General features: G+C 42.5%; 13 protein-coding genes, 1 long non-coding RNA gene and 1 other non-coding gene across 23 annotated transcripts; 9 read left to right on the top strand and 6 right to left on the bottom strand.

The window, feature by feature from the left end:
- The first annotated feature begins 32 nt into the window (after nt 1-32).
- LOC116651532 (uncharacterized) lies at nt 33-2,468 on the top strand. Of its 2 annotated transcripts, none has more exons than XR_004304534.2 (3): nt 33-117; nt 821-1,399; nt 1,463-2,468. It is a non-coding gene; the product is annotated as an uncharacterized lncRNA (long non-coding RNA). The 2 variants fall into 2 exon arrangements; XR_004304537.2 differs by having other exon boundaries at nt 1,466-2,468.
- On the bottom strand, nt 134-5,316 carry LOC6636411 (tafazzin-like). 3 transcript variants are annotated; one of them, XM_015168437.3, is made up of 6 exons: nt 5,053-5,316; nt 3,140-3,334; nt 1,518-1,875; nt 839-1,075; nt 356-744; nt 134-276 (listed from the first exon to the last, which is right to left on the bottom strand). In XM_015168437.3, the coding sequence occupies exons 2-6, from the start codon at nt 3,281-3,283 to the stop codon at nt 232-234; spliced, it is 1,173 nt and encodes a 390-aa protein (XP_015023923.1). In that variant the 5' UTR covers nt 3,284-3,334; nt 5,053-5,316; the 3' UTR covers nt 134-231. The 3 variants fall into 3 exon arrangements, with proteins under 3 accessions (XP_015023923.1, XP_015023921.1, XP_015023922.1); XM_015168435.3 differs by lacking the exons at nt 3,140-3,334; nt 5,053-5,316 and adding an exon at nt 2,431-2,572; XM_015168436.3 differs by lacking the exons at nt 3,140-3,334; nt 5,053-5,316 and adding an exon at nt 2,343-2,454.
- A 94-nt stretch (nt 5,317-5,410) lies between these two features.
- On the top strand, nt 5,411-6,481 carry LOC116651392 (large ribosomal subunit protein uL18m-like). Its single transcript, XM_032437663.2, has one exon. It carries the CDS (start codon nt 5,526-5,528, stop codon nt 6,096-6,098), a length of 573 nt encoding a protein of 190 aa, XP_032293554.1. The 5' UTR covers nt 5,411-5,525; the 3' UTR covers nt 6,099-6,481.
- LOC6636409 (cytochrome b-c1 complex subunit 9) lies at nt 6,114-6,458 on the bottom strand. The gene is made up of 2 exons (XM_002059829.4): nt 6,322-6,458; nt 6,114-6,259 (listed from the first exon to the last, which is right to left on the bottom strand). The coding sequence occupies exons 1-2, from the start codon at nt 6,451-6,453 to the stop codon at nt 6,224-6,226; spliced, it is 168 nt and encodes a 55-aa protein (XP_002059865.1). The 5' UTR covers nt 6,454-6,458; the 3' UTR covers nt 6,114-6,223.
- Nucleotides 6,482-6,629: 148 nt separating the features above from the next.
- On the top strand, nt 6,630-10,191 carry LOC6636406 (uncharacterized). 4 transcript variants are annotated; one of them, XM_015168406.3, is made up of 3 exons: nt 6,630-6,877; nt 8,706-9,093; nt 9,844-10,191. In XM_015168406.3, the coding sequence occupies exons 2-3, from the start codon at nt 8,769-8,771 to the stop codon at nt 9,945-9,947; spliced, it is 429 nt and encodes a 142-aa protein (XP_015023892.1). In that variant the 5' UTR covers nt 6,630-6,877; nt 8,706-8,768; the 3' UTR covers nt 9,948-10,191. The 4 variants fall into 4 exon arrangements, with proteins under 4 accessions (XP_015023892.1, XP_015023891.1, XP_015023890.1 ...); XM_015168404.3 differs by lacking the exon at nt 6,630-6,877 and adding an exon at nt 8,082-8,233; XM_015168405.3 differs by lacking the exon at nt 8,706-9,093 and having other exon boundaries at nt 6,642-6,877.
- TRNAS-CGA (transfer RNA serine (anticodon CGA)) lies at nt 8,322-8,403 on the bottom strand. Its single transcript has one exon. It is a non-coding gene; the product is annotated as a tRNA-Ser (tRNA).
- Nucleotides 10,192-10,359: 168 nt separating the features above from the next.
- Nucleotides 10,360-10,950, top strand: LOC6636405 (CIMIP2 protein GA14893-like). The gene is made up of 2 exons (XM_002059826.4): nt 10,360-10,517; nt 10,579-10,950. Exons 1-2 carry the CDS (start codon nt 10,502-10,504, stop codon nt 10,842-10,844), a joined length of 282 nt encoding a protein of 93 aa, XP_002059862.1. The 5' UTR covers nt 10,360-10,501; the 3' UTR covers nt 10,845-10,950.
- A 44-nt stretch (nt 10,951-10,994) lies between these two features.
- Nucleotides 10,995-13,251, top strand: LOC6636403 (NADPH:adrenodoxin oxidoreductase, mitochondrial-like). The gene is made up of 4 exons (XM_002059824.4): nt 10,995-11,346; nt 11,756-12,131; nt 12,189-12,360; nt 12,417-13,251. The coding sequence occupies exons 1-4, from the start codon at nt 11,105-11,107 to the stop codon at nt 13,070-13,072; spliced, it is 1,446 nt and encodes a 481-aa protein (XP_002059860.3). The 5' UTR covers nt 10,995-11,104; the 3' UTR covers nt 13,073-13,251.
- LOC138911468 (uncharacterized) lies at nt 11,110-11,654 on the bottom strand. The gene is made up of 2 exons (XM_070210761.1): nt 11,518-11,654; nt 11,110-11,451 (listed from the first exon to the last, which is right to left on the bottom strand). The coding sequence occupies exons 1-2, from the start codon at nt 11,615-11,617 to the stop codon at nt 11,363-11,365; spliced, it is 189 nt and encodes a 62-aa protein (XP_070066862.1). The 5' UTR covers nt 11,618-11,654; the 3' UTR covers nt 11,110-11,362.
- Nucleotides 13,176-14,429, top strand: LOC116651381 (CIMIP2 protein GA14893-like). Its single transcript, XM_032437635.2, has 3 exons — nt 13,176-13,315; nt 13,372-13,786; nt 13,842-14,429. Exons 1-3 carry the CDS (start codon nt 13,275-13,277, stop codon nt 14,355-14,357), a joined length of 972 nt encoding a protein of 323 aa, XP_032293526.1. The 5' UTR covers nt 13,176-13,274; the 3' UTR covers nt 14,358-14,429.
- A 969-nt stretch (nt 14,430-15,398) lies between these two features.
- On the top strand, nt 15,399-18,781 carry LOC6636401 (F-box/LRR-repeat protein 6-like). Its single transcript, XM_032437100.2, has 8 exons — nt 15,399-16,406; nt 16,474-16,684; nt 16,745-16,914; nt 16,973-17,113; nt 17,191-17,358; nt 17,419-17,651; nt 17,719-17,853; nt 17,920-18,781. The coding sequence occupies exons 1-8, from the start codon at nt 15,399-15,401 to the stop codon at nt 18,110-18,112; spliced, it is 2,259 nt and encodes a 752-aa protein (XP_032292991.2). The 3' UTR covers nt 18,113-18,781.
- Nucleotides 18,782-18,932: 151 nt separating this feature from the next.
- On the bottom strand, nt 18,933-19,743 carry LOC116651425 (uncharacterized). Its single transcript, XM_032437749.2, has one exon. It carries the CDS (start codon nt 19,564-19,566, stop codon nt 19,108-19,110), a length of 459 nt encoding a protein of 152 aa, XP_032293640.1. The 5' UTR covers nt 19,567-19,743; the 3' UTR covers nt 18,933-19,107.
- A 358-nt stretch (nt 19,744-20,101) lies between these two features.
- Nucleotides 20,102-23,105, top strand: LOC116651242 (WD repeat-containing protein 48 homolog). 2 transcript variants are annotated; one of them, XR_004304248.2, is made up of 9 exons: nt 20,102-20,308; nt 20,475-20,694; nt 20,754-21,745; nt 21,818-21,922; nt 21,980-22,119; nt 22,179-22,374; nt 22,435-22,629; nt 22,694-22,863; nt 22,927-23,105. XR_004304248.2 is itself a non-coding variant. In XM_032437228.2 (9 exons), the coding sequence occupies exons 1-9, from the start codon at nt 20,267-20,269 to the stop codon at nt 22,968-22,970; spliced, it is 2,040 nt and encodes a 679-aa protein (XP_032293119.1). In that variant the 5' UTR covers nt 20,102-20,266; the 3' UTR covers nt 22,971-23,105. The 2 variants fall into 2 exon arrangements, 1 of the variants encoding a protein (XP_032293119.1); XM_032437228.2 differs by having other exon boundaries at nt 22,694-22,799.
- A 613-nt stretch (nt 23,106-23,718) lies between these two features.
- On the bottom strand, nt 23,719-24,424 carry LOC116651405 (protein Vhl-like). Of its 2 annotated transcripts, XM_032437714.2 has the most exons (2): nt 24,125-24,424; nt 23,719-24,019 (listed from the first exon to the last, which is right to left on the bottom strand). In XM_032437714.2, exons 1-2 carry the CDS (start codon nt 24,278-24,280, stop codon nt 23,726-23,728), a joined length of 450 nt encoding a protein of 149 aa, XP_032293605.1. In that variant the 5' UTR covers nt 24,281-24,424; the 3' UTR covers nt 23,719-23,725. The 2 variants fall into 2 exon arrangements, with proteins under 2 accessions (XP_032293605.1, XP_032293571.1); XM_032437680.2 differs by having other exon boundaries at nt 23,719-24,424.
- A 12-nt stretch (nt 24,425-24,436) lies between these two features.
- On the top strand, nt 24,437-25,343 carry LOC116651480 (trafficking protein particle complex subunit 2-like protein). Its single transcript, XM_032437910.2, has 5 exons — nt 24,437-24,596; nt 24,659-24,828; nt 24,894-24,981; nt 25,041-25,120; nt 25,183-25,343. The coding sequence occupies exons 1-5, from the start codon at nt 24,564-24,566 to the stop codon at nt 25,226-25,228; spliced, it is 417 nt and encodes a 138-aa protein (XP_032293801.1). The 5' UTR covers nt 24,437-24,563; the 3' UTR covers nt 25,229-25,343.
- Nucleotides 25,344-25,957: the final 614 nt, after the last annotated feature.

Consider the following 25,957-nt stretch of genomic DNA (forward strand, 5'->3'; position numbering starts at 1 on the left):
GTTCACAATAGTTTTTTCTTTTCTTTTTTTTTTTTTTTTTGTTTTTTAAGGATGCTTCGAATTCTTTTGCTCGTTTAGCACACTGGCAGCATAAGCCTCATACTACAAGTAAAAATGGTAAATACAATAAATATATATAACACTTGATGGAGGCTTCATTTTGGGCTTAATACTATAAAAATAAATAAGCTTTATGTTTCGTCATCTGCTTGAATTGCCGAGCTAAAGTTTCTAAGCGCGCTCCCCGTGTAATCTCTCCGTCTCGCTGCGCAAGACCTGCAATTGAAAAAGTATTCAAATAATTATATAATTAAGAATGCTGTCAGAATGATGTTGCATTGTGTGTGAAACCCACTCGAAAGGCATCTTGTATTTTGTCAGTTATGAGTTTTCGTGCCACAGGCTCCGGCACACGTGTATCCTTAAGGCCCTGCACAAATGCGCTCAGATCCAGGGGCTCACCAATGTTTATGGTGACCTTTTTGCCCCAGTGCAACTTGTACGGCTCCACGTTGGGCAGAACGCTGTCCATGCCCTCGTGCCACATGGGTACAATTATTGGTATGCGTGGCGATTCATAGATTATCCGACCCACGCCCCATTTCAGACGCAAATCCTCCTTCTCCATGTTCACCTTGCCCTCGGGAAACACGTGCACCCAGTGACCCAAGGCGCACTTCTCGATGCACAGATTGATTGCCTCCTGATAAACGCCATGGCCCCGCACAACCGGTATGCATTTGCCTGCAAATACACACACATTTATGTATCAAATATATTTAATTATTGTCTTCAAAATTAATGGTTATTAATATTTCAGGTAAACGCCTTCACTTACCGTACATAAAGAACATGGCGTGCATCTTCTTGGTGAAGCATATATCGTGGGCTGCCATGGACCACCTGATGCGAAACGTATTGCACACATAACGGATGGGCAGAGTGCCCCAGATGCCGGGATCATCGAAGCAGGAATAATGATTGGAGACGGTCACTAAGGGTATGCCCTTGGGTCGTTTGGCAACAGCTTTCATTAGACGCTCCTTGTTATGGACTTTCGTTTTATTCATTAGTACTGAGGAAGTCAACAAACGTAGCGATTAGCTCTTTATCCAATTGTCGGAGAGTGTCATTTTTGACTATGCTAAACTAGGAAATGCCTTGCATGACCACATATTCTGGCAATTTTTGCTCAATAAGAAAACCGGAAGAACAGTAGCATGACCATGATGGTCCACACAAGGCAGATTCGCGCCAAAAATAAACATATGGTATATATATGATAAAGTGAAACAAAGATGAGAGCATTGAGTACTCGTATATCGAAAGATATAAGAAAGACACAAGATAGAAAGGATTACCACCGAGTATTAGGCTGTAGTAAAGATCTCGGAGCATGGTAAGGCTATGTATCTTGTATAAGCAATGGGTTTTATTGTCTAATGCCTGGTTTAATTCACAGCAGGTCGCCTCAAGGCTTGAGGCTTGTCACGTTTGTGTGTGAGAGTTTTGCTTACCTAGGACAAACTTGCTGATGAGGCCAACGAGAGTAATCACAAATTGGCTGGTTATAAACCATAGCTTGGAGGGATTGCGCAGCCGGGGAAATATCCAATCGATGGGATAGGGTATTTCGACGCCTGATGACATGTTCGACGATGTGGAGTCCTTGCTTTGTGAGCTGCTTTCCTGTTGCTTCAACTCCTTTTCCGTGGACTGCCTGATGCTATGCGATGATAGATTTACGTGCAGACTTTCCGTCTGCTGTGACTGATCTCTCTGCTGCGGCATCTGCGGCTGCGGCGGCGGCGGCTGCAGTCCTGGCGAAGATCTATCATCGGGCAGTGGGCGAGCCTCGGGGGCCTGGACGTATAGCTGTGTATTGATGAGAACGGGGTTTAACATGGCGCCCAAGCAAATTGTAATTGCCACCCACGCGGCGCCCTTAATCTATTCGTACATATGGAAGGTCAAAGACTACTTTTCTTTCTGCTACATTCGGACTCGAAAATGTTTTAATTTGTTGCTCGTTGACAACAATTTGAGCAGCTGGTTTTCTTCCAGCTAAAGGGTGTATGAGTTTTGTGCAAAACAAGAGATTTCCCCAAAAGCCGAGTCGATCTACCCAAGTCCGTCAGTCCCCACGTATAGCCCGTCGGTCTCTAGAACTTGTGAAAGAAGATCCTCGTATTGCTTAACATGTTAGTTTTTTTGAAAAAACCTCCTTCGTTTCCTTCCAAACTAAATTCGTTTCCCTGCCCTAATACAATAAGATCTTCCAGAAAGAAAACCTGTTGAATGGGGAGAGAGCAAAGTTTTTTAGTGTCCACCTGTTTGCTTACGTTTTCCGACAGGGACTTCCGTTGAACGAACGCGAGACGATTTAAAAAAAAAATTTTACATTTCATAAAACATACAACGAATACGTACAAATTTAGGCATCGATAATATATGTTTGTGTTTTTTCATTTTTCATCTTTGACATATCTTTTAACTCTTACAACCAAGAGACTGTTCGCTCACGCGAGCCCTCACTGTCCACAGACACTTTATAGTTCAATCAGAAGAGATTTCTTTTTGATTTAATTGACTCGCTATCAATCAATTAAAAATATTCGTACATTCGCAGTTGTTCAATTAGATGCGGCTGATGCTGGCTGTTGTCGTATATTATAGGAATTTCGGGCGGAAGAGATAGAACTACGCGTTGGCAACTTGGAAGTGTAACTGACGCTTGGTCAAGTACGTTTAGGTGCGTGCAAGGGCATCTAAGAGACAAAGAGAGAGAGAGATGCTACTGAGCGAGATTGAGAGTAGCACGAGCCAATCTGCAAGCACTTATCAGTTGCAGTGAAGGCACGTTTTTAGAGATTTGCGTTGTGTCGTAGTGGCCAAGCATGCACCGAGAGATAGCATGATCTGTTGCAATTGGATTTCAAATGGCGCGCTTATGCAGTGCAGCCCTGGTCTATGGTGAATTTCGCTGCGGTGAAGAAAAAACAAGCTGACACGTGCCTGGCTAAATGCCATATACATAAATACATACATATGTGGAAAATCAATGATGGGCCCAGAGTACTTTAAATCACACATAAACATATTTTTATCAATAAGGATTAGGCTTAGCCTTGACTCTTACCCGCGCGCCCAACTTGTACACATGCTGGCCATATATGTTCCGTGGCAGGTGTTGTCGATGCCAATGCCAAAGGCTGCGCGTGGCAGTCAAGTTCACTTGATCAGGCCTTATCCGCCTTAAATTTGCACAAATAGCCATCAACATGGTAAACACTTAATTTTGTTGATATGTGTGTGTGTGTGTGTCTGTGCTTAACTGTATAAATATATATATATACAGTATGTCAATAAAGTGTTTTTACTAACAAAAAAAAACTAATTTTTTGGGTTTAGTTGAAAATAAATGTACCTAAAAGTGAGAATTTTTTTTCAATTCTAATTTATTTCGATTCTATATTTTTCCTAGAACTTAATGGCAAAAAGAATTGTTAAATAACATTACCCAAACATTTTATAAAATTAAAAAACTAAAAACATTCAAATTTTATGCTGTCAATAAAGTGTTTTTACACGAAACTTTATTACTAAATAACAATGTTAAAAAAACAGGAATATTTTTTTTTAATACTTTGTGTGGCTGCCATTAGCGTCACATACAGCCTGCAATCGCCGTTTCATTGAAACAATAAGGTTTTGTATGTATGTTTCTGGAATCTTCTGCCATTCTTCCAGTACAGCAGCTTTTAAATCAGTTTTTGATTTTGGACTCCGCTTTGCGACTTTTTTTTTCAAATATGACCACACATTTTCTATTGGATTCATATCTGGACTTTGTGGTGGAGTGTCTAACACCTTTCCACAGTTGTACAACAGCCAAACTCTTACCATATGAGCTTTATGCTTCGGGTCATTGTCCTGGTAAAATTTAAAAATTGGCTTATTGTCCTCATAGAATCCAAATTTCTGTGCACTACTGACGAGATGTGTCTGTAAAATGCTCAGATATTGTCTAGCATCCATGGTATTCTCAATGAAGGTCAAATCTCCTACACCCTTGCTCGAAATACACCCCCACACCATCACTGATAGTTTTCCGAATTTAACGGTTGGAATAATATTGCGGTTTTCCAACGCTGTTAGTGGCTTTCTCCAGACTCTGGATGGCCCATCGTTGTAGAATAGCATCATCTTGCTTTCGTCACAGAATATGACGTTACTCCAAAAATCGTTCGAACTATTTACATGGACTTGAGCGAACGATAGCCGCTTCAAAATATTCGCCGCCGATAGTAGAGGTTTTTTCCTGGCAACTCGTGATGTGTAGTCATTGGAATTCAGTAATTTTCGGACAGTTTCATGTAACACATCAACACCACTTTCTTCCTTGAACTCCTGAGCAATATCCCTAAGCGAAATTTGTGGATTTTTCTCAATTTTTCTCAGAATTTTTCGCTTATCTCTGTCAGAAATTTTGCAGGGTCGACCACATACTGGCTTTGCCTCTAGCCTATCTTCCTTATTGGCTCTGTTTAATATGTTGTATATCGTTGCTTTTGATAAATTAAACATATCAGCCAGTTCCGAGACTTGACGTCCCATCTGATGGTTATAATACACCAGCTGAGCGACTTCAAAAGTTGTTCTTTTTCCTGGCATTTTATTTTTCATAAAATTAAAGCAAAACGTTATAAATTGCAATAGAAAATGACAAGAAAAGTCGAAGACACAAGAGAAGCCAAAACGCATGGGCCCAAATCTAACGGGATCACCCAAAAGAGAACGGCAAAACAATTTACCGTAGCTGTAAAAACACTTTATTGACAGCATAAAATGTGAATGTTTTTAGTTTTTTAATTTTATAAAATGTTTGGGTAATGTTATTTAACAATTCTTTTTGCCATTAAGTTCTAGGAGAAATATAGAATCGAAATAAATTATAATTGAAAAAAAATTCTCACTTTTAGGTACATTTATTTTCAACTAAACCCAAAAAATTAGTTTTTTTTTGTTAGTAAAAACACTTTATTGACATACTGTATGTGTGTGTTGTGGACTGTACCCGCGGTTTACATAAGAGTAATTTATCTTAGCGAACCACACTTGCAAATTTTGGACTTGCGCCGCAACAGCCGACGTCCAGGTTAGCTTTCAGCTGGCCAATGTAAGCGCATTCGGGCCCGTGCAGTGCAATTTTGTGCCTAACGCGCACTTTCGCTGTAGCGCGCATGTCTGGGTTAAGTTCTGTTGCCAAGAAAGCAATACAGTGTAATCTGGGCCAAAAAGGAAAATGAAATAAATTGAAAATTTTCTTTGTAAACAAGACCGAAACAGCTGTGCGTTTTTGCCATTCACAGGTTCCAGTTACATAACACAGTGCTGCCAGATGTTTTAAATTAAACCAAAAAAAAAAAAGCGAGTCATAATATATATTGACTTAAATTTGGAAGTTTATATTTTTATATTAAAGTGAATTAAAAATACGTTAATTTCAAATAACAGCAAAAAGCATGTCACGCAGCGCACGCCCTCTCACCTCAGCCCGCGTGCTGCACAAGATCAAGGAGCTGACCACGCCGGCAACCGATGGCAACTTTGTAACCAATCGCAATCCCCGTAATCTAGAGAGATTGCGCATTGCCTACAAGCCTACGGGCTATCATTTGGAGAAGCCAGGACGTTCTTACTGGCACACACTTGAAATCAACACCAGCGGACGCTATGTAAGTGCCGACGTCAAGCATTTCGAGAACGGCACCATCCTTAGCGCCAGCACCTCCGAGTGGGCAATCAAGCAGCAATTGTACAAAACGAAGGATACCTCGGCATTTGTCAATCTGGGACGGGTGCTCGCCCAGCGATGCCTGCAAGCTGGCATTACCGAAATGACCTGCAATGTGAATGCCGTGGCCGGCAGCAAATTGGAGAAGCTGCTCCAGGCAGTGCAGGAGAACGGCGTCAGTTTTCAGGAGCCGACCAGACTACCAAATACCCATCCCTGGGATGCGTACAGGCACGAGAAGCCTTGGGAGGTTTCTGAACAAACTGCAACTGTAGCCACAAAAACAAGCGAGGTTAAATAAAAACAACAAAATAGCTTTGGGTTTCGTATCGTTTAGAATAAAACGTTGATTTTTGTATGCTAATTAACAATGAAGCAACATCATTGTTTTATTTAAAACTAGCTGCAGTCATTGGAACCGCTGGTCTATTCATATTTGCCCTTGATGTCCTTCCAGAGTTTCTGTAATAGCAAAATACGTTCTTGAGTGCACAATTCGGTCTTACATAAGCAACAAAACTTACGCCTTTGTTGATGGACTCGAAGATGAGGTTCGAGCTGACGTCGATGGCTCGCTCAAAGAAGAAGGCTGATGCGAATATGGCCACAGCGTATGTGGACGTACGCTTGAAGAGGGTATTGTAGATAACCTTCATTTTAACAAGAGTTTCAGCAAAATTCGTAGCTTTCTAGCAAAATTTGCAGTCGCCTCACACGCCAATTAAACAGCTGTCACAGACAAGTGTATAACAACGTCAAAACTTGAGCGTTGTGCGTTTACAGCACTGAAACTGGTCGAGTTTGCATACAGTGGCAGCTTTGTTGTTTTTCTGTTAGGTGGCAAGGCTAGTCAGATATTTTCATCTGAGTCGTGTTTCGACAATTTCTAAGATAAACTTAAAAGTGTGACGAAGCAACAAGCACAGCCTAGTCGCTGCATTAGTTTTTCAATTTAGCGGCAATTATATTTCTATATTTTACACATAATGGTTGATTTAACCGATGCCGGCTCACCGTTCCAGCAGTCAATACCTAATCTTGCATTCTATGTGCCGGCTGTTGTTGTTTTCGGTTTAGCAGGTGAGTCCTAAATGCATCCCATAGGGAAGCATCGTGTTGCGTCATGCATGCAATAAACCAACCGTCCCTCCTTCCACCAACCCCAACTATCTACTCGCCAATATACACACTCTGAACAATAATAAAGCCGCACTGCTAATTGGGTCAAAAGCAAACTTTCACCACAAAAAAAAATACAACTAGAATTCAACTGCTGCTAATCGCCCCCTCTGCGCCGCTGCCACTGTTACGTTCTCTGTTAAGCTGTTTTGGAAAGCCGTTATCTTCATTCTTATTGGAATATATATTTGTATCTCTAAAAGTTATTCTCTTTTTATGTGCGTGTGCATACGTGTACTTGACGTGCTCTGCGATAACGAGTTTCCTTTTCTTTTTGTTTCGCCTACGTATACAACTTTTGCTGTTCAAATGCGATGTGATAAGTGCCGCAGTGATAAGAGCCCGGCAAACATCATTGGCCACTAACCATTGATTGGGTCAGTCAATGTGGCTGGACACGTGCCACGGCAACACTCGAGTTCGAGTTCGATTATTGCAAGACGCCTTTTTTTTTAAAAAGTTCTTTTTACATTTGTATCTTTTGCTATCCTTTGTTTTATTCAGTCCTTAGCTGCATGCTCATACTTTATGGTTATATATTTAGGTTCGTTTAGCTGATAAGCGTGGCTCTTCAGGCCGCATAATGAAGGCATCTTATCACACATTTAGTTGCTGCTTATTCATTATTAACTTACCTTTAAAACAGCAGAATAATACAACTTTGTCGAAGAGTAAATACTCTTTAAGTTGCCGATATAGGGAGAGAATGATGATTCCTATATGTCGTGATATCTTGTGATATCTTGATAAACAGACGAGTTTTTTGTATAGGGTATTTCTTTTCGACTTATCATTTCTATGGCAGCTGTATGACATAGAGATATTGCGAGATCGTCCGATTTCGACATGAGACTGCATAAAAGACGATCCTATGCAAAGCTTCATGACGGACGCATTTAGACTAAGAGACTAGTATAGAAACAGACAGATACTAATCAGGAATGTATACAAAATTGATGGGGTCCGGGGTGTTACACATTTCAACAATAAGTTATAATACCCTCGGTGAGTGTATACTAAATGTGCTGACGCTTACGCCGGACGCCAAAAGCAAAATACAAAGCGCAGCGAAACAAAAAGCAACAACTGCCGGGCTCTCGCATATATCTCACAAATAACGAAATATAAGCGGGCTGATTACAAATAAGTGTCAATTTATATATTAGATTTGATTTTTAGCGTTCAGTTTGCCAAAGCAGCCGGCGATGCAGCACGTTAATTGCGCTGTCATTTAAAACTATACATAAATTACGTAAAGTGAGTTTTAGGCAATAAACGAAAAATAACGAGAGGAAATAAATTTAATTCAGATTTAAAAAAAATAAAAAAAAAGATTTCACCAACTCGCAGCCGGTAGGATTCGAACCTACGCTCCCAGAGGGAATCTGATTTCGAGTCAGACGCCTTAACCACTCGGCCACGACTGCTGTTGACGGAACTAGTCTAAAATGCCATAAGAGCGCATTGCGTGCGTTCGCGTCTCGCGCCGTTCGCTTTGCCACGTTGAATTTTGTATTGTCATAAATCAATTTAAATCGTGAATTTTATTTGCGTTGCCAAAGTTTTTCATTTTTTAATGCGCCTAATGATTAATATAAGCTTATAAAAAAGGAAAAAAAGAAGCTGCTGCATGCTAAAAATAGTTTTCCAGTCTAGTTAGTTCTATAAATACGCCTGTTTTGGAGGCTTTGATTAAATTCTAAGATTTTATAATTTCCACCCAATGCAGACGCAATAAACCGTTAAGCAAGCCCAGCCCGTCAACATAACGTTAGTTAAAGCACAATAAAATATGGCAGAAGACCCAATAAATCAGCAGGCATTTGCTGAGGATGTGGCCGCTGCGGCAGCAGCTGGCGGGGATCAGGGTTTCGCCCTGCCGCCGGGTGCGGGTCCCGGTTCGCCAGACTTTCAAATGCCCAGTGCTGAGGAAATCTGGAAAATGGTCGAATCCATGGAAGGCCTTTCCGATGCTGAACGTGCCGAGCTGCGCGAAAATATATTTAATCCCAAGCCGCCATCGCCGGAGGATTACATGCGTTACGGACATCCCGGCCACAGTTCCAGAGAGTATTTAGTATTCTTTGTGATGATTACGCTCATACTGGTCGTCTTTGGTAAGCTGAGTTCTTCCCAAAAGCCCTGACCGACCTCGCCAAAAGTGCCACCTCCCGAAAACCAAACAGCACACACACACACACACACATATATATATATATATATAGATATATGTATATATATATATGTGTGTGTGGATAGTGTGCGCTGTTAACATACTCAGACGTAAACATCGTTTAGAATGTTGGTTTATAGGTGTTCGATTTTCGATAAGATAGGAGAAATCCACCACAAAAAATTGTAAAAGCGGCAAATCATAACGACAAAAGCTTTGGACACTGCACGTTGTCAGACACCGGGCTATGCCGATTATCTTATTTTGTTTGTCATCAAATTTTGTATCCAAAATTCTCTAGAAATAGTATAAAACTATGAGTTCGGGCGAAGAGTCCATTATTGAGCAGCTGAAGCGCTCTGTGGAGGCCTTGGTCGCTAAGACGGGGCCGCATAGCAAATTTGCCGAGGATCTTATACAGAAAATTGGCAATCTACAGGCCAAAATGGATTCACTGACCGAAGGCGATCGCCACAAGTTCCTTAGCGAGATGAAGGGCTCCATTCAGGACGCAATTGTGCGCATCGAGCGCCGTTTGCTGCAGCATTCGCACATTGCCCAAACCTACACCACGTCCATTGTGGTAGCTGTGATATTCCTTGTCGTCTCAGTAATCGGTTAATTCTGCACCCTTGCACCCATTGGCATGGCACTGGCAGCCGCTAACGATCTCTTTTACTGTTTACTCTTTCAGCTCTATTTGGCTTCAAGCTGTACAAGTCGCTGATGGAGAAGGAGCTCAAGAAGCGGGAGAAACTCAAGAGCAAGCAGCAAAAGAAGACCAAGAAGTCCAATTGAATTTTGGTGCATAGCCCCACATATTGCCCATAGCTTCTGATACTTCCGGCTCCGGCTGCAAACTCCGAGCGCAGACGCTGTGCAATAGATTCTTAAAATTTATATTAAATTGAATATATATTGCGTTTTTCTTTTAAATGATAATCAAAATAAATTCCCTGTAAATGAATAAACAATTGTATATCCATGTACGTGTAGCATTGTGCGCATTAATCAATATACAAGTTATATAGTTTAAATTAAATTGAAGTGCGTGTTTATTTCACAAATAACAACCACATTTATTACTATTAAAATCAGCCCTGACATTTCGTGACTTGGCCAAAACTTGTTGCTGGCCTCCTAACAATTTTGCAGCCTGCTCTCACCCCCCAAACTAACTTTATGAACTGTCGGCACCCAATAAACATTGTCGTTGCCATGGCAAATAAATAAATCATTTTGTCGAAGCTCCTTCCGTCAGCTCGTAGCATTTTCCATACGCTTAGTTTCTACAAATCATTTTCGAGCAACAGATCGTCTACAACTATATATATATATTTATATAATCCATAATGGCTTATTCGAATCGTGAGTATAATTTTATCTGTGTATAATAATGTTCGTCTAATGGCCTGTCTCATATTTCCAGGTGGTTTCGATTTTTATCTGCCGTCGGGCGGCTGGTGCAATCCAAAGGATGACATGTACTTTCGGCGCAGCGTCGAGTGGGTGCCCGTGCGCAGCGCTGGCATTGGACGCTCATTTGCGACTACCAACGGCGTTATATATCCGCGGGTGATCGGTTTGTTGCCACGCTACGGTGGGCATGTGCCCGGCGAGATATATAACGTGGGGCATTCCTTTGGGCGTTCTACCGTCGACGCCAAACGCTGGCTGGCCCTGCATCATGAGTAAAAAAAAAACTCGAAGCAATATCTAGGAACAAAAATTCCAAGCTGCATAAGCTCGTTATAAATTATATTAAGTATTTTAAAAATTGAATAAAATACAAGTTACCATATATGTTAGCTGCAGTTAATTTAAATTTAGCGCCTAGCTGCTGGCCAGTGCTGCCACACGTACAAAATTTTGCGCTCGCATGCGAACGGTCACACTTGGCGCTATGTTTTGGTTTGTGCCATTTCAGCATTACGAAGCTTTCTCCTAAGACAAACATGAGTTTCACGCGTAGTTTTGTATATTCCCGACATAAATTGTTAAATATATACAGCTGTAATTTGAGTACAAGTGCAATTAAATACCAAAATGTGCAACAGTCAACAGCAGCAGTCAAACGAATTTGCATTGTGGGCGCCGGCCCAGCGGGTTTCTATGCGGCACAATATTTGCTCAAGCAGCTGAGCGACTGCACCGTGGACATCGTGGAGAAGCTGCCGGTGCCGTTCGGATTGGTGCGGTAAGCTGCATATAAACTAATTGCTGGGGGTTGTATTGCGGGCATCGTCGTTGCCAAACCCAAAAAGCGGTCCAACAATAGAGCGAAAGATGCCATTAAAGTAAGCTGAAGGAGAAGCAGAAGGCAGGAATTAAATGACATGACAAAGGAGCTGCAGCTGCGGCTACTTACAGCCCACCTGGTCGAGACTCCATATGGGCGCAGGCGTCGCGGGCACAAGCGTTAGCTGGCAAAACAGGCACAGCACAAGCAGAGCAGCAGCCGTCCACATCTTGGGCCGATGAGTGACAAGTGCGTTCTGTGTGGCAATCGCGTAGGACGTATTTATATAATGGTTCGCTGCTCGCTGGCTTACACAGACACTTATCGACTAATGACTATTGCCATTATGCAAATCTCGACATTCCAGCTTTGGAGTTGCGCCCGATCATCCGGAGGTCAAGAATGTCATCAACACGTTTACGAAGACGGCGGAGCATCCGCGTTTACGTTTTTTTGGCAACGTAACGCTCGGCGAGGATGTGAGCCTACAGGAGCTGCGGGATCGCTACCATGCCGTGTTGCTCACCTATGGCGCGGATCAGGATCGGGAGCTGCAGCTGGACAACGAGCGGCAGGCACCGCATGTGATATCGGCGCGAAAATTTGTAGCCTGGTATAATGGTCTGCCCGGCGCCGAGCAGCTGCAGCCGGACTTGAGCGGACGTGACGTCACGATTGTGGGCCAGGGCAACGTGGCCGTTGATGTGGCACGCATGTTGCTAAGTCCAATCGACACCCTGAAGGTATGTTTGCCTTAAAAGGGGTCTGAGCTAAACTGATCTTGGGTTCTTTTCACACAGCTAACAGATACCACGGAGTATGCCTTGGAGGCACTGGCGCGCAGCAAGGTGGAGCGTGTACACCTGGTGGGTCGACGTGGTCCGCTGCAGGCGGCCTTCACGATTAAAGAGCTGCGCGAGATGCTCAAATTGCCCAATGTCGAGACTTGTTGGCGTGCAGCGGACTTTACGGGTAAAGTATATGAAAGGTAACAATCCCTATTCCATCTAAACTGCGACTGTTCGCAGGCATTGCCGAGCAGGTGGACAAGTTGCAGCGACCACGAAGGCGTCTAACTGAACTGATGCTCAAGAGTCTGGGCGAACAGAGGAAGCCCAGGGCTGCAGCAAATGGCAAGCAATTCCTGCCCATCTTTCTGCGCGCTCCCAAAGCCATTGCGGCAAATGAAATGGAATTTAGCATAACTGAGCTGCAGGAGAACGAGGCAGCAGTCGCCACTGAGGCTTCCGAACGGCTGCCAGCCGATTTAATTCTACGCAGCATTGGCTATAAATCCAGTTGCGCCGATGCTGGCATCAACTTTGATCCGAAACGTGGTCATGTATGCAATCGCCAGGGCCGTGTGCTGAAGCCCGGCGAATCCGACGCTGTGGAGCCTGGCCTGTATGTGGCTGGCTGGCTGTGCACTGGACCCACTGGTGTCATTCTGACCACCATGAATGGCGCCTTCGCCGTGGCCAAAACTATCTGCGATGATATTGCAAACAAAGCTGTGGACACAGCCTCAGCAAAGCCTGGCTTTGAGCCGGGCAGCAGGCGCATTGTCAACTGGGAAGGCTGGCGTCGCATCGACCAACACGAAAGCGAGGCGGGCAAGGCCAAGGGCAAGCCGCGCGAGAAAATTGTTAGCACTGAGCAAATGTTGCGCATTGCTGGCGTCTGATAAACTAGGTTGAGGGACTATTGGCATTAGTTAAATTTTACATTCATTAACCCAACATGGATGCCAAAGCGAAACAGTATAGCATCTTTTAAGTTGTCACTGTATATAATTGTATATATTTTAAACAGCACATCAATGTTGTAGTTAAATTTTTCTAAGTATAAAGTTTTATTTCCAAATTTTCTGTATATACTGTTAAAATATGGAAACATCCATAACACCTGAGCCACACTTGGTGCCAGGGTAAGCTTCGCTCTATGCCCACTACCGCAGAATCTGTCTCAGCATCCTGTCCACAGTTATACTGGACACTGTCCGGAGAATCGTGATCGCGTTGGCAAAACCTATGGCAAACAGACGCACACGCTGCTCATTGATCCTTGCAGTAATCATGCGCCCGAGCTGATTGTCGCGCCCATACACGCTAAGCCCGATCTCAAGGATTACCCAACCGAGAATGAGTTGAAGATCTTAAGCGATCGCGAGGAGTTTGTCGACTCCGTCTATCGCCATCCCATAATACCTGGTTATGCGGGCTTTGTGCCCAACATGTTCAAGCAGACGGGCAAACGCTACGTTGCTGCCGCCACCGCGGGCGTGGCTCAGCACGAGACCCTGATGCAGCTGTACCGATGTGAGAATCGCACGCTGCGCCATCGTGATCTGCTCGAGAGTGGCCGCGGCTTGTTCGAGCACAAACTAAACGAGCGACTGGTGAGTAGCCCTAAGAAACTGTGTGGAGAATCTTAATTATGCCCTCATCCTGCAGCTGCCGCACTCGCATTATCGCGCACCCCTGATACCCGTTACGCCTGTCAGTAAGGGCATCAAGGAGGAGAAGTGCCCGCCAACGACAGAGAAGCTACGCTACAGTAAGTTCACTTCGCCCCACTTCCTAGATGATGATGACTCGGATAAGTTCATCATCAATGGCTATGCTGCCCACATACCCATGGCTGTGACGCGGTTCGGTGAGCCCAGCAAGGTGCTCACGCATAATGCACTCTGCAGCTTCTCGGACTATATGTATAAGAGGAAGAGGGATTCGTGGTGCTGCGGCCAGGACCTGAGCACACCCGCCATAAAGTGTCCGCCAGTGGGACACTTTATTATTTATCATAACAATCATGGCATGAATCCCAGCTATGCCGGTCATGTGCCTGGAAATATGTACAAATTCGGGCGAACATTCGGAAAGACCTCATATCATGCTAAGCGCTGGCTTGAAATTCACAAAGATCTCACTCTTTTGCCAGAGATTGCGAATTTGGATTACGAATACTAAAAGCAGTTCAAATAATTTGTTTATTTTCGGAATCGGCTTCAATAATATAAAGCAATTTAAAAATCCAAAAACTGATAAACATAAAGTTGTATTTTTGGACTTAAGGCGGTTCTTGCCTGACTTTACATTTTATTCTTTATCGAATCTGGTCTCACTCACTGTAGAAACTAATCTATCGATGTCGCGTATCGATACGACAACAACATTGCTGCTCTCGTTTCTACGTCGTTGCAGTTGATTAAAATAAGTTTTCATTGAATTGGGATGTTTCATATGCGTGAATCGTTGTCAATGCCGTGATCAATAAGTGTTCAGTGCCTCTAGTGCTTGGCAAAAATGTAAAAACTTAAGTTTTGATAGCAAAACGCGTAAAAAATTCCATGAACGCCAACCGAAAAAATCTCTTCCGAATCGAACAGTTCAAACACACACATAGTGCCGCACTGTTCACACCGGAGCACTGATATAGTACCGCAGTGAGTGCAAGCGAGTCAAGCAGTCGTGTACGGAGATAACATACATTTGTGTACCTACCTCTCTTCAAGTGGTGAGTTGAATGCCGATTATTGCACCCTGCACGCAATTGTAGCGCGAGGCATATGAGTGCATCGCCTGGTTGGCAGTCAAAAATCAACATGTTTTTTGAGATTTGTATGTATAAAAACTAATTACCGAAAATTTACTTATCAGCATGCGATAAGATTGTTTGTGAAGCTTGGTTCAAAGCAAGCGACCTGATTGGGCACCGAAGCGCTCTTAGCAAGCAGGTAACCGACGTGTCGGTGCGACCCTACCGCAACTTGTTTATTAAAAGCGAACAAACGAATAAAAATAAAAACAAAAAAATACATATGTAATTTGTTGTAGAAGGTGAGATTTACGACTGGCATGTTGAGTTTGGGAGAGCGCTCAAGAATGAGAACGTATAGAGAACTGGGAAAAACCGCCAAAATGGGTTGAGTTTGTTTTGCATCGATTTTCCGGCCGCTATAATGGATGCACATATTTACCTTTCACCAATTTCCATTGCAGAAAATCCGTATGGAAATGAGTGAAGCGACGAAGGAGTCCTCCACAAGCGATGTAGCGCAGAGTGAGGAGCAGCAAGTGGATGCTGCTACTACGGCCAGCGGCAAAGAATCCAAAGATACCACATCTGATGCAGCACCAATGGACTCGGATAATGTGCAGGCACAAAGCGAGCAATGCTCCACGGCAACCACAGTGGACATCAATACGCTGACTCCGTCGACACCTTCGCAGACGCCGCCACAGCTGCTGGCGGCCGAAGCGAGTGCAACACCGACTGCAGCGTCAAGTGGCACAGTGGCTGCAGCAGCTATACCCGAGAATATACTATCACCACCCAAGTCGGAAACACAAACGGATGAAACAAATACGGCCACATCGACCTCATGCTCGCCGGCTTCTGAGGGTCAGCGGTCGCCTACGGGAGAAGCAGATCAGCAACAACAAGAGCAAAAACAAAAACAGCAGCCGCAGCCAACGTTAGCACCAAAAGAGGAAGCAACGCAGAAGGAGGAGCTGGAGCTGGAACTGGATAAGGCAACAGCTGTTGTTAATGGCACCATACCAAAGTCGGGCAAACCGCTGGTAACGGCGCTCAATAAGAAACTTAACAAGTCAGCCAACACATCGCCGCGAGCGTCACGTGCGCGCAAGCCAAAGGCTTTGCCCATGTACGAGAGCGAAATCAGCGACAACAAAGTTGGCATCAAGCTGTGCATTAAGAAGTCCGATGCGGCTGCTGGATCATCAGAATTGCCAGTGGTCTCTGCGCCGGCCCCAAGGCCACCAGCGCCAGCGAAGCCGGCACGCAAGCGCGTTCGCAAACCAAAACAACAACAGGACAGCGACGAGAGTGAGTATGAGCCGCGCAAGAAGAAGGGTGGTGGGGGCAGCAACAACGGCGAGCGCCAGAAAAGGACATCAACAAACGCCTCTGCTCAGCAGGCGGCAGAAGCGGACAGCGAGCCGGTTGAGCAGAGTGCCTGGGGCCATAAGTTACCTGAAGAAGTGCTCTTTCGTGTAAGTCAACAGCATAGTAGAGATATTCTGTTAACTCCATGGTAATTTTTTCCATAAATGCTTACAGATTTTTGAACATGTTGTCGATAAGGAGGGCTGCCTGCCCACCCTATTTCGGTTGGGTCGTGTGTGCTCGCTGTGGCGACAGGTCTCGCTGAGACCAACGCTATGGCGCACCATGGATTTGACCACCTGGATTAAGGAAAAGTACCGAACGGAACTTAAACTGAAATGGTTTGTGGACAATCGTTGCAGTGCTTGCACCGAATTAAATGTCTGTAAGTATCCGCGCAGGCTTCTTTACATGTTGATATTATAACTTAATTCTTGATTTACAGCCAATTGGAAGATATCAGACATCAATTGCTTTCTGGCAAAGCTCTCCACTGGCTGTCCAAATCTGACGGGCATCACGCTATCTGGCTGGAAAGGCTTCACATCGGATCATTTGACGTATCTTGTCGATAATATGCAAAAGCTACAGCGCTTAGACTTAAGCTCAATTAATGTAAGTCAGTAAAGTACGATAGAATACTTTGTAAATTATTTTTAAAACGCTTTTACAGGTCGAAATGAATGCTAGCAAGAGCGCTGTTGGCGTTAACTCACTTTGCAATGCGCTCCAGACCATGGGCAGTCGCTTGACCCACCTTTACTTGGCACACAACCGTCTAGCTGGAATTCCCAATATTGTCAGCGTACTTGCGGTGCGGAAAACAATTTTTTACTTTTATTTGAGACAGTTGTATTAATGAATGTTGCCATTAACCTTTTCTCTTCGCAGACGCATTGTCCAAATTTGACGCTCCTAGATCTCTCAAACGTAACCACACAAGCTACATCGCACGGCGTGCTGTACATCGAGAAGCTGCAGCATGGTTGCCAGAAGCTTAAGGTGCTGCGTGTCACCAACTCCCACATAACGCCGAGTACGGCCAGCATGCAGGAGATTGTGAGTACTGATGGTTGACTTTATTGCCAAACCTTTTAATTAATACATTTTGATTTTCAGATGGACTCGCCAGGTTTTCCCAATCTAGAGGAGCTCTCCGTGGCAGCTTTGACCGATGAATCCCGCATCATAAGTGATGACCATCTACAACGTATATTAAAGAGTAGCTCTAAGTTAAAGCTACTGGATGTGCGCAATTGCACACGTCTGACGCACGAAAGCTTAATACGTTTGCCAGCCTGGGATATTAAGCATTTATTTCTCTCCGGCTGCTCGGTCACCCGTGATATGGGGTGAGTGGGGCCATGCATAGAATTCAGAACAGAACTTAATATAATAATATATCTATGTTCCTTGCAGATCGGGTCTGGAACTTATTGCGTCCAAATGGGCGCATAGTCTAATCGAACTGGATCTGGCCTGGGCTAACGTCCAGCAGCCCATAGACAATGCTTTGCGCGCACTGGCTGAGAAAGGCAGCGAGTCTCCATTGGCGTAAGTGAACTATATTCGAAATTATTTAATGCTCAATTGAAACTGAATTTTTTTGCCTTTTAACAGTCACTTAAATCTATGCGGCTCATCAGTATCTGAGGAGGCGGTTAAGGAAATACTCACGAACTGTGTGCACATGAGCTCAATAAATCTTGCATCATGCCGCGGCTTGCCCCGTGGCGTTAAGCGCCTTATGCAGGGACCACAGGAGCTGCATGAACTGCGCGAGGTGCTCGGTGTGCAATTAAAAGTGCAGTAGAATGGACTACAGGAGGGTGCAATAATTATATATTGAAAGCTGTGTCGGCGGCGGCAACAACAACTTGAAACGAAATGAATGTAATTGCTGCTAGCTGGCAGCTTGAATGTAATTAAAATTGTTGCATTCTTAAAGATTAGGCAAAGCGTTCAGTGTTTGTGGGACTGTCCACAATAATGTAATAGTCGAAATCGCTTCGCATCTTCCAATCATGCTTATATTGTTTCTAGGCCGCACCCTTGTGTTTTGTAAATGCAATATGTATCTTATAATTTATTTGTTTCGAATTTCAACGGGATAATTAAGCACGTTGAAACAAATCGTAAATATATACAGTGATGTTTAGATGATTTTTTTTTGTATTGCATATATTGATTAGAGCGTAGATAAGCAACTAATGACCACTGTATGTTTGTAAAGTATGTATGCATATTTAAGATTAAGTTTAAACGTAATTTGTATGCTTTTGCAATACAAAAACAAAACAAAACAACATGATTAACAATAAATAGTAGTAGTCGTCAATTCAATGCCGCTAAGGCAATTTGTAGAACGTTTTAACCCAGATCAAGTTTGTAAATAAGTATTTGGCGCTTAAGAAACTTTATTGAAATCGAAAATAGTAGTTAGCATACATATTGAACGATTTCACACACACACACACACATATATAAAACAATTCAATTGTTAAGCATTATTAGCAGTTAAGAGAAGGCAATTAAAGGTATATTTAATTTTAAATAAAAAAAACTTTAATATTCTGAGCCAGTCTTTAGAGTAAATTCAATGAATTCCTGGCCAATCCCAAACGAGTACTACATTTAGTTACTTTTGTCACTAATTAAATTTTTATTTAAGTTGCGTACGTAAATATTTTGCACATTATTAAACTATGAGCGTATTATAATCGTGGGCATGTCTGCAACTTTACAAAAACTAGTATACAACATAAATCGCCTTTACCATTTCCGTCTCGGTAGCCATCAACTTTTGTTTTAGTTCTTCAGCTTGTCAAGGTCATGAATGTAGTCCGTACCAATTTTGACAATGGCGGCGCCTGTTCCCAAGCCGGCTAGCGTGGCGAGCAGCGAGTTGTCCTTAGGCAACGCGGATTTGATCAGTGCCCAGGCCAGTACCGATCCCATGCTAAACAGCGTAGCTGCAAGCAATGCATACGCTCCGCGTTTGTTGTTCTTAATGTCCTTTAAGTGTGGTCGGCCGTAAATATAGAAGGCACTTCCAACGACTGCGGAAATCAGGAATACATTCGTCAGATCCTTTTTGGGTAATAGTTTCGGCACAATCTGGGGATTCATGACGTTGACGCTAAGGGCTCCATAGCTTACGAGACCGTGCAGTGGTATGTAATAGTTGAATACGTTGTCTTTGGTCAGGGGTCTTAGACCAACTTTCTCGCAAATGGTGCAGGCGTCTTTATTCTGTGTGCTAGCCATTGTGTGAAATTTTTTGGATGCTACAAATGCAAAAAGTGTTGCTCTCTTCAGTTATGTAAAGAACAGACAGTGTTGTCAAGTGGCGCAATTAAAGATTATTGTGCCGGTTTGCTTTTAGCCTGTGTCGATGGTATCTAAATAAATAAATTGTTTCTAGTAGGAATTCTTGTGTAAAGTTATTTCAAGCTTTGTTTTCATTATCTGACTAAATAGGCAACGTGTGCTTACAGTAATAAATATACAAAATGCGTGTGTAACCATCAATAGCCGGTAATATAAAACATGGTGGCAACTTTCTTGCTTGCAATTGCAGGGATGTCAGTAATATTGCTTGAAAATATAATACAAATATGTATATGCTCATTTAATTTTAAGTGATTTAGTTGGAATTCAAGTTTTTTTTATTTACAATTATTTCAACGGCCTTACAGACAATTTAAAATTGCTTAACTTGATGTCATAGCGCTGCCACATAGTCGAAAACAATTTAATGTATTTATATCAACAAATTTCGATAACAATTTATCGCTTACAGAAATTATCGTGCATTGGCCGAAAAGCATATAGTGTTGAGTTTTTTGCAGCTAGGATAATAAATTAATTAATGCGCGTATTTAATGTGCAGCAGTACACAACAATCACGTGAAGATAACACAAAATACACGCAACAACGACAGCTTAAGCTCGTGCCGTGTAAGACATGTTGACGCACAAAACTTGCCAGGCCAGAAAAAAAATGCAGGTGAGTTTACCCCAATAAGAAACACCGGGTTTATGGCATGGAGGTGCCGCTGGCGTAAGTAACGCACGAGATTACCTGACTTTTTGGGCACAGCCCTTAATTGAATTACGAGTATTCATGCTGCTTGGTATTTGTTCATTTTTTTTTTTTTTTTAATTTTTTCCAGGTTTCCTTTGTGATACGAGACGCGGAGGAGAAACAGCATCGGAATGGCGTTAACGCTCTGCAATTGGATAGCAACAATGGCAAGTTGTATTCGGCGGGTCGAGATGCCATTATACGGGTCTGGAACACACGCACGGAATCCAACGATAAGTATATACAATCTATGGAGCATCACAACGACTGGGTCAACGACATTGTGCTCTGCTGTAACGGCAGAAATTGTAAGTCCCATTCGTGAAGTTCGAGTGCTTTTAACTAGCTAATCGACCTCTCTTTGCAGTGATCAGCGCCAGCTGTGATACCACTGTGAAGGTGTGGAATGCACACAAAGGCTTTTGCATGTCCACACTGCGCACGCATCGCGATTATGTGCAGGCGCTGGCATATGCCAAGGATCGGGAACAAGTTGCCAGTGCAGGCCTGGATAAGGCCATATTTTTGTGGGATGTGAATACGCTAACAGCTTTAACTGCCAGCAACAATACCGTTACAACCTCTAGTCTGACAGGCTCGAAGGACTCAATATACAGCCTGGCCATGAATCCCTCCGGAACCGTTATTGTCAGCGGGTCCACGGAGAACATATTGCGCATATGGGATCCGCGAACTTGCATGCGCAGCATGAAGCTGCGCGGCCACACAGAGAACGTACGCTGCCTCGTTGTATCACCGGATGGCAATCAGGTTGTCTCCGGCAGCTCTGATGGCACAATCAAGGTGTGGAACTTGGGCCAACAGCGTTGCATACAAACGATACACGTCCACAAGGAGGGCGTGTGGTCGTTGCTTATGAGCGAGAATTTCCAGTACATTATTTCGGGCAGCAGAGATCGAAATATAATTGTAACGGAAATGCGCAATCCCAGCAACAAGATGCTTGTATGTGAGGAGAAGGCGCCAGTGCTCAGTTTGGGCTATAATATCGATAAAACAGGTGTATGGGCAACTACTTGGAATTCGGATATACGTTGCTGGAAGCTGCCCATGTATGACAGATGCACGCTCAGCTCTGGGGGCATGGATGCACAGTGGACAATGGGTGGCACAGAGCTGGCGTGCATTAAAGGTGGAGCGGCGATCAAGGAATGCACGGTGCTAAACGATAAACGCTATATCATAACAAAAGACTCACAGGATCAGGTTGTGGTCTATGACGTGCTACGTGTGATCAAAAAAGAAGAACTGGGTCCCGTCGACTACGAAGAGGAAGTGAAGAAGCGTAACAAACAAGTCTACATTCCAAATTGGTTTACTGTTGATTTAAAAACCGGCGTACGTTTCATTATTTACCATTGATCACATTTAGAAATATTCTAATCAATTAACTTTCTTTGGTTTGCACAGATGCCAACGATAGTTTTAGGTCAAGAGGAGGTTGATTGCTTTGCGGCTTGGGTATCCATAGAAGCCGGCCTACCTGAATGTGATGATCCAACAACAGAGATCAAAGTATGTACCTTAGCTTATGTAGACAGAGCATATAATCTTTTATATATATATTTGCAGATCAATTATGGAAAGCTTCTTTTGGAGGCACTGCTAGAGTATTGGACTCCGCCCCACAGTATGCCGCCAAATGAAATGGAGCCCGACGTGCGCGGCAATGGCTATTTTCAAGTGCCCAAACACACACCTGTCATATTTAGGTGAGTGTAAATCCAAGACTTAAACTTGTTTAATCCTTGGATCATCGTTTATTTTGTAGTGAGGTGGGTGGACGCACCGTGTGTCGACTGCTGGTGCGCGATGCTGCGGGCGACAGTGAGAGCACACTGCTCCATGAGACGGCGCCGCAATGGGTGACGGACGTTGTGATCGAAAGAAATATACCCAAATTCCTAAAAATACCGTTCTTCCTGCAGCCACATCCACAAATGACCAAGCCCGAGCGCACCAAAAAGGTATGAGCAACTCTTTAACGAAATGTTAACTTAATATAACTATTTGGTTTGCGTGAACAGGATCGCCTGGTGGCCAACGAGTTTATACAGTGTCGCAAGGTATGCGAGCATGTGCTGGAGAAGGTGCTTAATGCAGAGACAACGCCTAGCGGCGGCAATGCTAATAACTCATTACAAAATAGTCAAAGCGATGCCAATTCGGAGGGATCTCAGCTGCCAGCGGAGGAGCGCATAGAGTTGTGGTGCAACGATGTGGTAAGTGAAACTATAAAACCGCATACGGTTTACATTTTTAGCTAATGTGTTTTATCTGTCTCAGATCGTTGATCCGAATATGGATCTGCGTACAGTGCGTCATTTTATATGGAAGCAATCGACTGATTTAACATTTCAATATAAAACAAAGCAGAACTTTAACTTTGATGGTAAATAATACAACATTTGCAAACACAACAACACAAAATTCATACACACACACACAAACACACAGTGAGATTTATGATGATAATTATTTTATAGTCTAATAGTTAGTTGTGTTTATCCACCCAATAGGTTCAATCGGTGATAGCTTGGAGCGCGTGACTCGCAAGTATTGAGTGCGGTTCAGCTACCAGAGTATTGTGCTTTACCTAAGGCGTTGCTTTCCACAGACGCATGTGATTTCAATATTTTATGTTTCTTTGTTATTTAATGGGCTAAAATTGATCAAACACATTTGTTTTTTGTATGTACTTTTCGACTTTTTTATTCTATCAATTCATTTAACAACATTCAATTTGGATTTGTCCAAAACACTTACACTAAATGCACGCAAATGGTTATGTTTTTGTTTAGGAATAAAGTGAGTTTTACATAAACTATATATATATATAGATCAAATATCGGAGCCTGCAGCCGTTCATAACATTGGATAAAACCGTATTCACACTTTTATACATACCATTTGCATAAACGAACATAAATACAACAAGCAAACGCCCGTCTATAAACAGTTTCATAAAGCAGCTAGAGATCGATGCATATATATATATATATATAGATGTATATATATATGTTGTATGTACGTTTGTTTACTTATTAAATACATAATACATATAATTCTAAGTAATCTGTTATATGGTAAAAGAAAAAGGAAACAATGCAATTGTAGAAAACATATAATCTCATATGCAAGCCAATTTGTAAATAAGTGAAAATAAGAGAAAAAAAACTTACAAAAATCAATCAAAATCATATTAAATTATTTGGAAATCAAGCTTGGCTTTCCTTTCCTTTCATAGAGTAAACGAGCACAAATTATGACTAACACTTAATATATAATTCTATATTCGTGACGATATCGCGCCTCTCTCTACCGACGATTTCTCATGCGCCGCCTCATTTGGTTCGCCTGGCTGCAGTAGGCCTCGATGGTGTTGAGCAAGATATGCATCTGTTGCTTCAGTGTTACAGGTATCATGTAGCTATTGATGTACTCTCGTGGTGCATCGTAGGTACGCTTCAGCCATCTGACAATGAGCCACAAGCAGTTCTCCTTCAGTGTGCGCAGCGGAAAGTGTATCAGGATTTGGCTTCGTACATCGCACAGATCTTCCGGCTGTTGCGGATTTCTGGGCACGCGTATGCGCACAGGAAAAAACAAACGCTGCGACCGCACATGCATACGTTCGCCAGTATAATAATCGCGAAAGAACCAAATGTGCGTATTATACGTATTTACGGGCACTCCCTCGTTCGGCTTTAATGTTACCTGAATGTTTTCCGTGTCCGGATCGCGTACCCAGTACAAATCCAATGTGCGATTTGTTGTGTTGACAAACAGCACGTAGACCTCGACTTCTTCCTGGGGCATTGCTCGTAGGTGTTCGCCCCATTCGCGATTGTTGCGTGCAATCTGCATCGCCATATTGAGACGAGTGCTTATTCGATCATATAGTAAGGTTTAAAAAAGAAAACAATTCAAATTTAAATTTGTTTTCTATTTTGGTTTGTTTGCTTTTTCAATTTGCTCAAAGCGTACAAGTGTCTGTATGTATCTTCTTCTATACTTGTCATTCACAGTTTGCCCGGTGCAATTCACACAGAACTCGGACAGTTTCTAACGAGTTGGCAGCTCTGCCGGATATTAACAGCTGGTGGTCAATGTAAACGCACATAAAAACAAAACTAGGCGAGATTTGGAATAAACAATGGCATTTTGCATTGCTGTGATTGGCAAAGACGTCAGTTATGCTTAATTTGTAATATTCATATGCCTAAAAACGTGAATTGTGCTTTTTTTTAGAATGCGCCATTGTACTTGGCCACATCCGATTTGGAACGGGAGTTGGATCTGCAATATCATGTACATGCAGCACTCGATGTGGTTGAAGAAAAGTGTCTTGTGGGCAAGGGTGCGCCCGAGTCCAAGGAACTCTACTTGGGCCTGCTCTTTTCCACAGAGAATCATAAAATGTAACTGCAGTGATGTAAAACGCATGCCTCACCAAAATCTATAAAAGAGCACTGTTTCATTTTAGCTACGGTTTTGTCACCAATTCACGGGTCAAGTTTATAGTTGTCATCGATTCCAGCAACATCGCATTGCGGGAGAACGAAGTGCGTGCGGTATGTGCAAGTGATTTTGGAAGCTGTGACTGCTCGTAAACTAATTATGTGTTTTGCAGATATTTCGCAATTTGCATATGCTTTATACGGACGCTGTTTGCAATCCATTCTACATTCCGGGCGAGCAGCTGAGCTCCAAGTAAATGACTCAATCATCAAATGTTTTTCTTTTATATCATTTACCATTTTGTTTTTTTGCAGAAAATTTGATCGAGCAGTGCAGAAGCTTATGAGCGGCAATGCTTAACGTTAAGATTAGGTATTTATTTTATTAACCAACGCGACGTATTCCCCTAGAAACGATCATATAAATTTGTACCCAACTAACTTGCTAAATAAACAATCTGTTAAAGAAAACTCAACTCAAAATTGAAACAATTGCAAAAATTGTAGTGCCAGACATATCAGCATGTCGAAACCAAGCCTAGTCATATCTGTGTCTATTTTTATTGAACATCCCGAAAAGTTTACAAATTGATTTATCTATGAATATGCATATGTAAATAGCTATAAATTTGTAAAAAAAGAAATTCTTTCAATAAGTTGTTATCTTTGAAAGTCAAGGTCAGTTTTAATTTATGCAAAGCAGATTATAGTCTGATCCATGGGACAAATTATCAGTAATTCGAATGAAAAGATGTTGAAATAAAATGTTAATAAACATCATATTTAAATATAAAAAAATTCACACATTAGTGCACGGTTTAAAAACCTGTTGATCACGTGAGACGATGCCAAAAATTGAATGCAAATTAAATGTCTTGGGCGGAAAAACGATAATAGTTGTATTCAACACGACTAAATTGATACACTACATGTGAAGAAAAGCTTAAGAGTTCGATTATTGGATAATAATATTATGTCAAATATACATGTTGTAATTGGTAATTTATTTATTTATTTATTTATTAATGGTCGACAAAACGAGTGTCTTCCTCATTATTCAAAATTGTATAATATAATTATATGCTAAAAG

This window comes from Drosophila virilis, unplaced genomic scaffold, assembly GCF_030788295.1.
Source record: "Drosophila virilis strain 15010-1051.87 unplaced genomic scaffold, Dvir_AGI_RSII-ME tig00000029, whole genome shotgun sequence".
Classification (NCBI taxonomy): Eukaryota; Metazoa; Arthropoda; class Insecta; order Diptera; family Drosophilidae; genus Drosophila; species Drosophila virilis.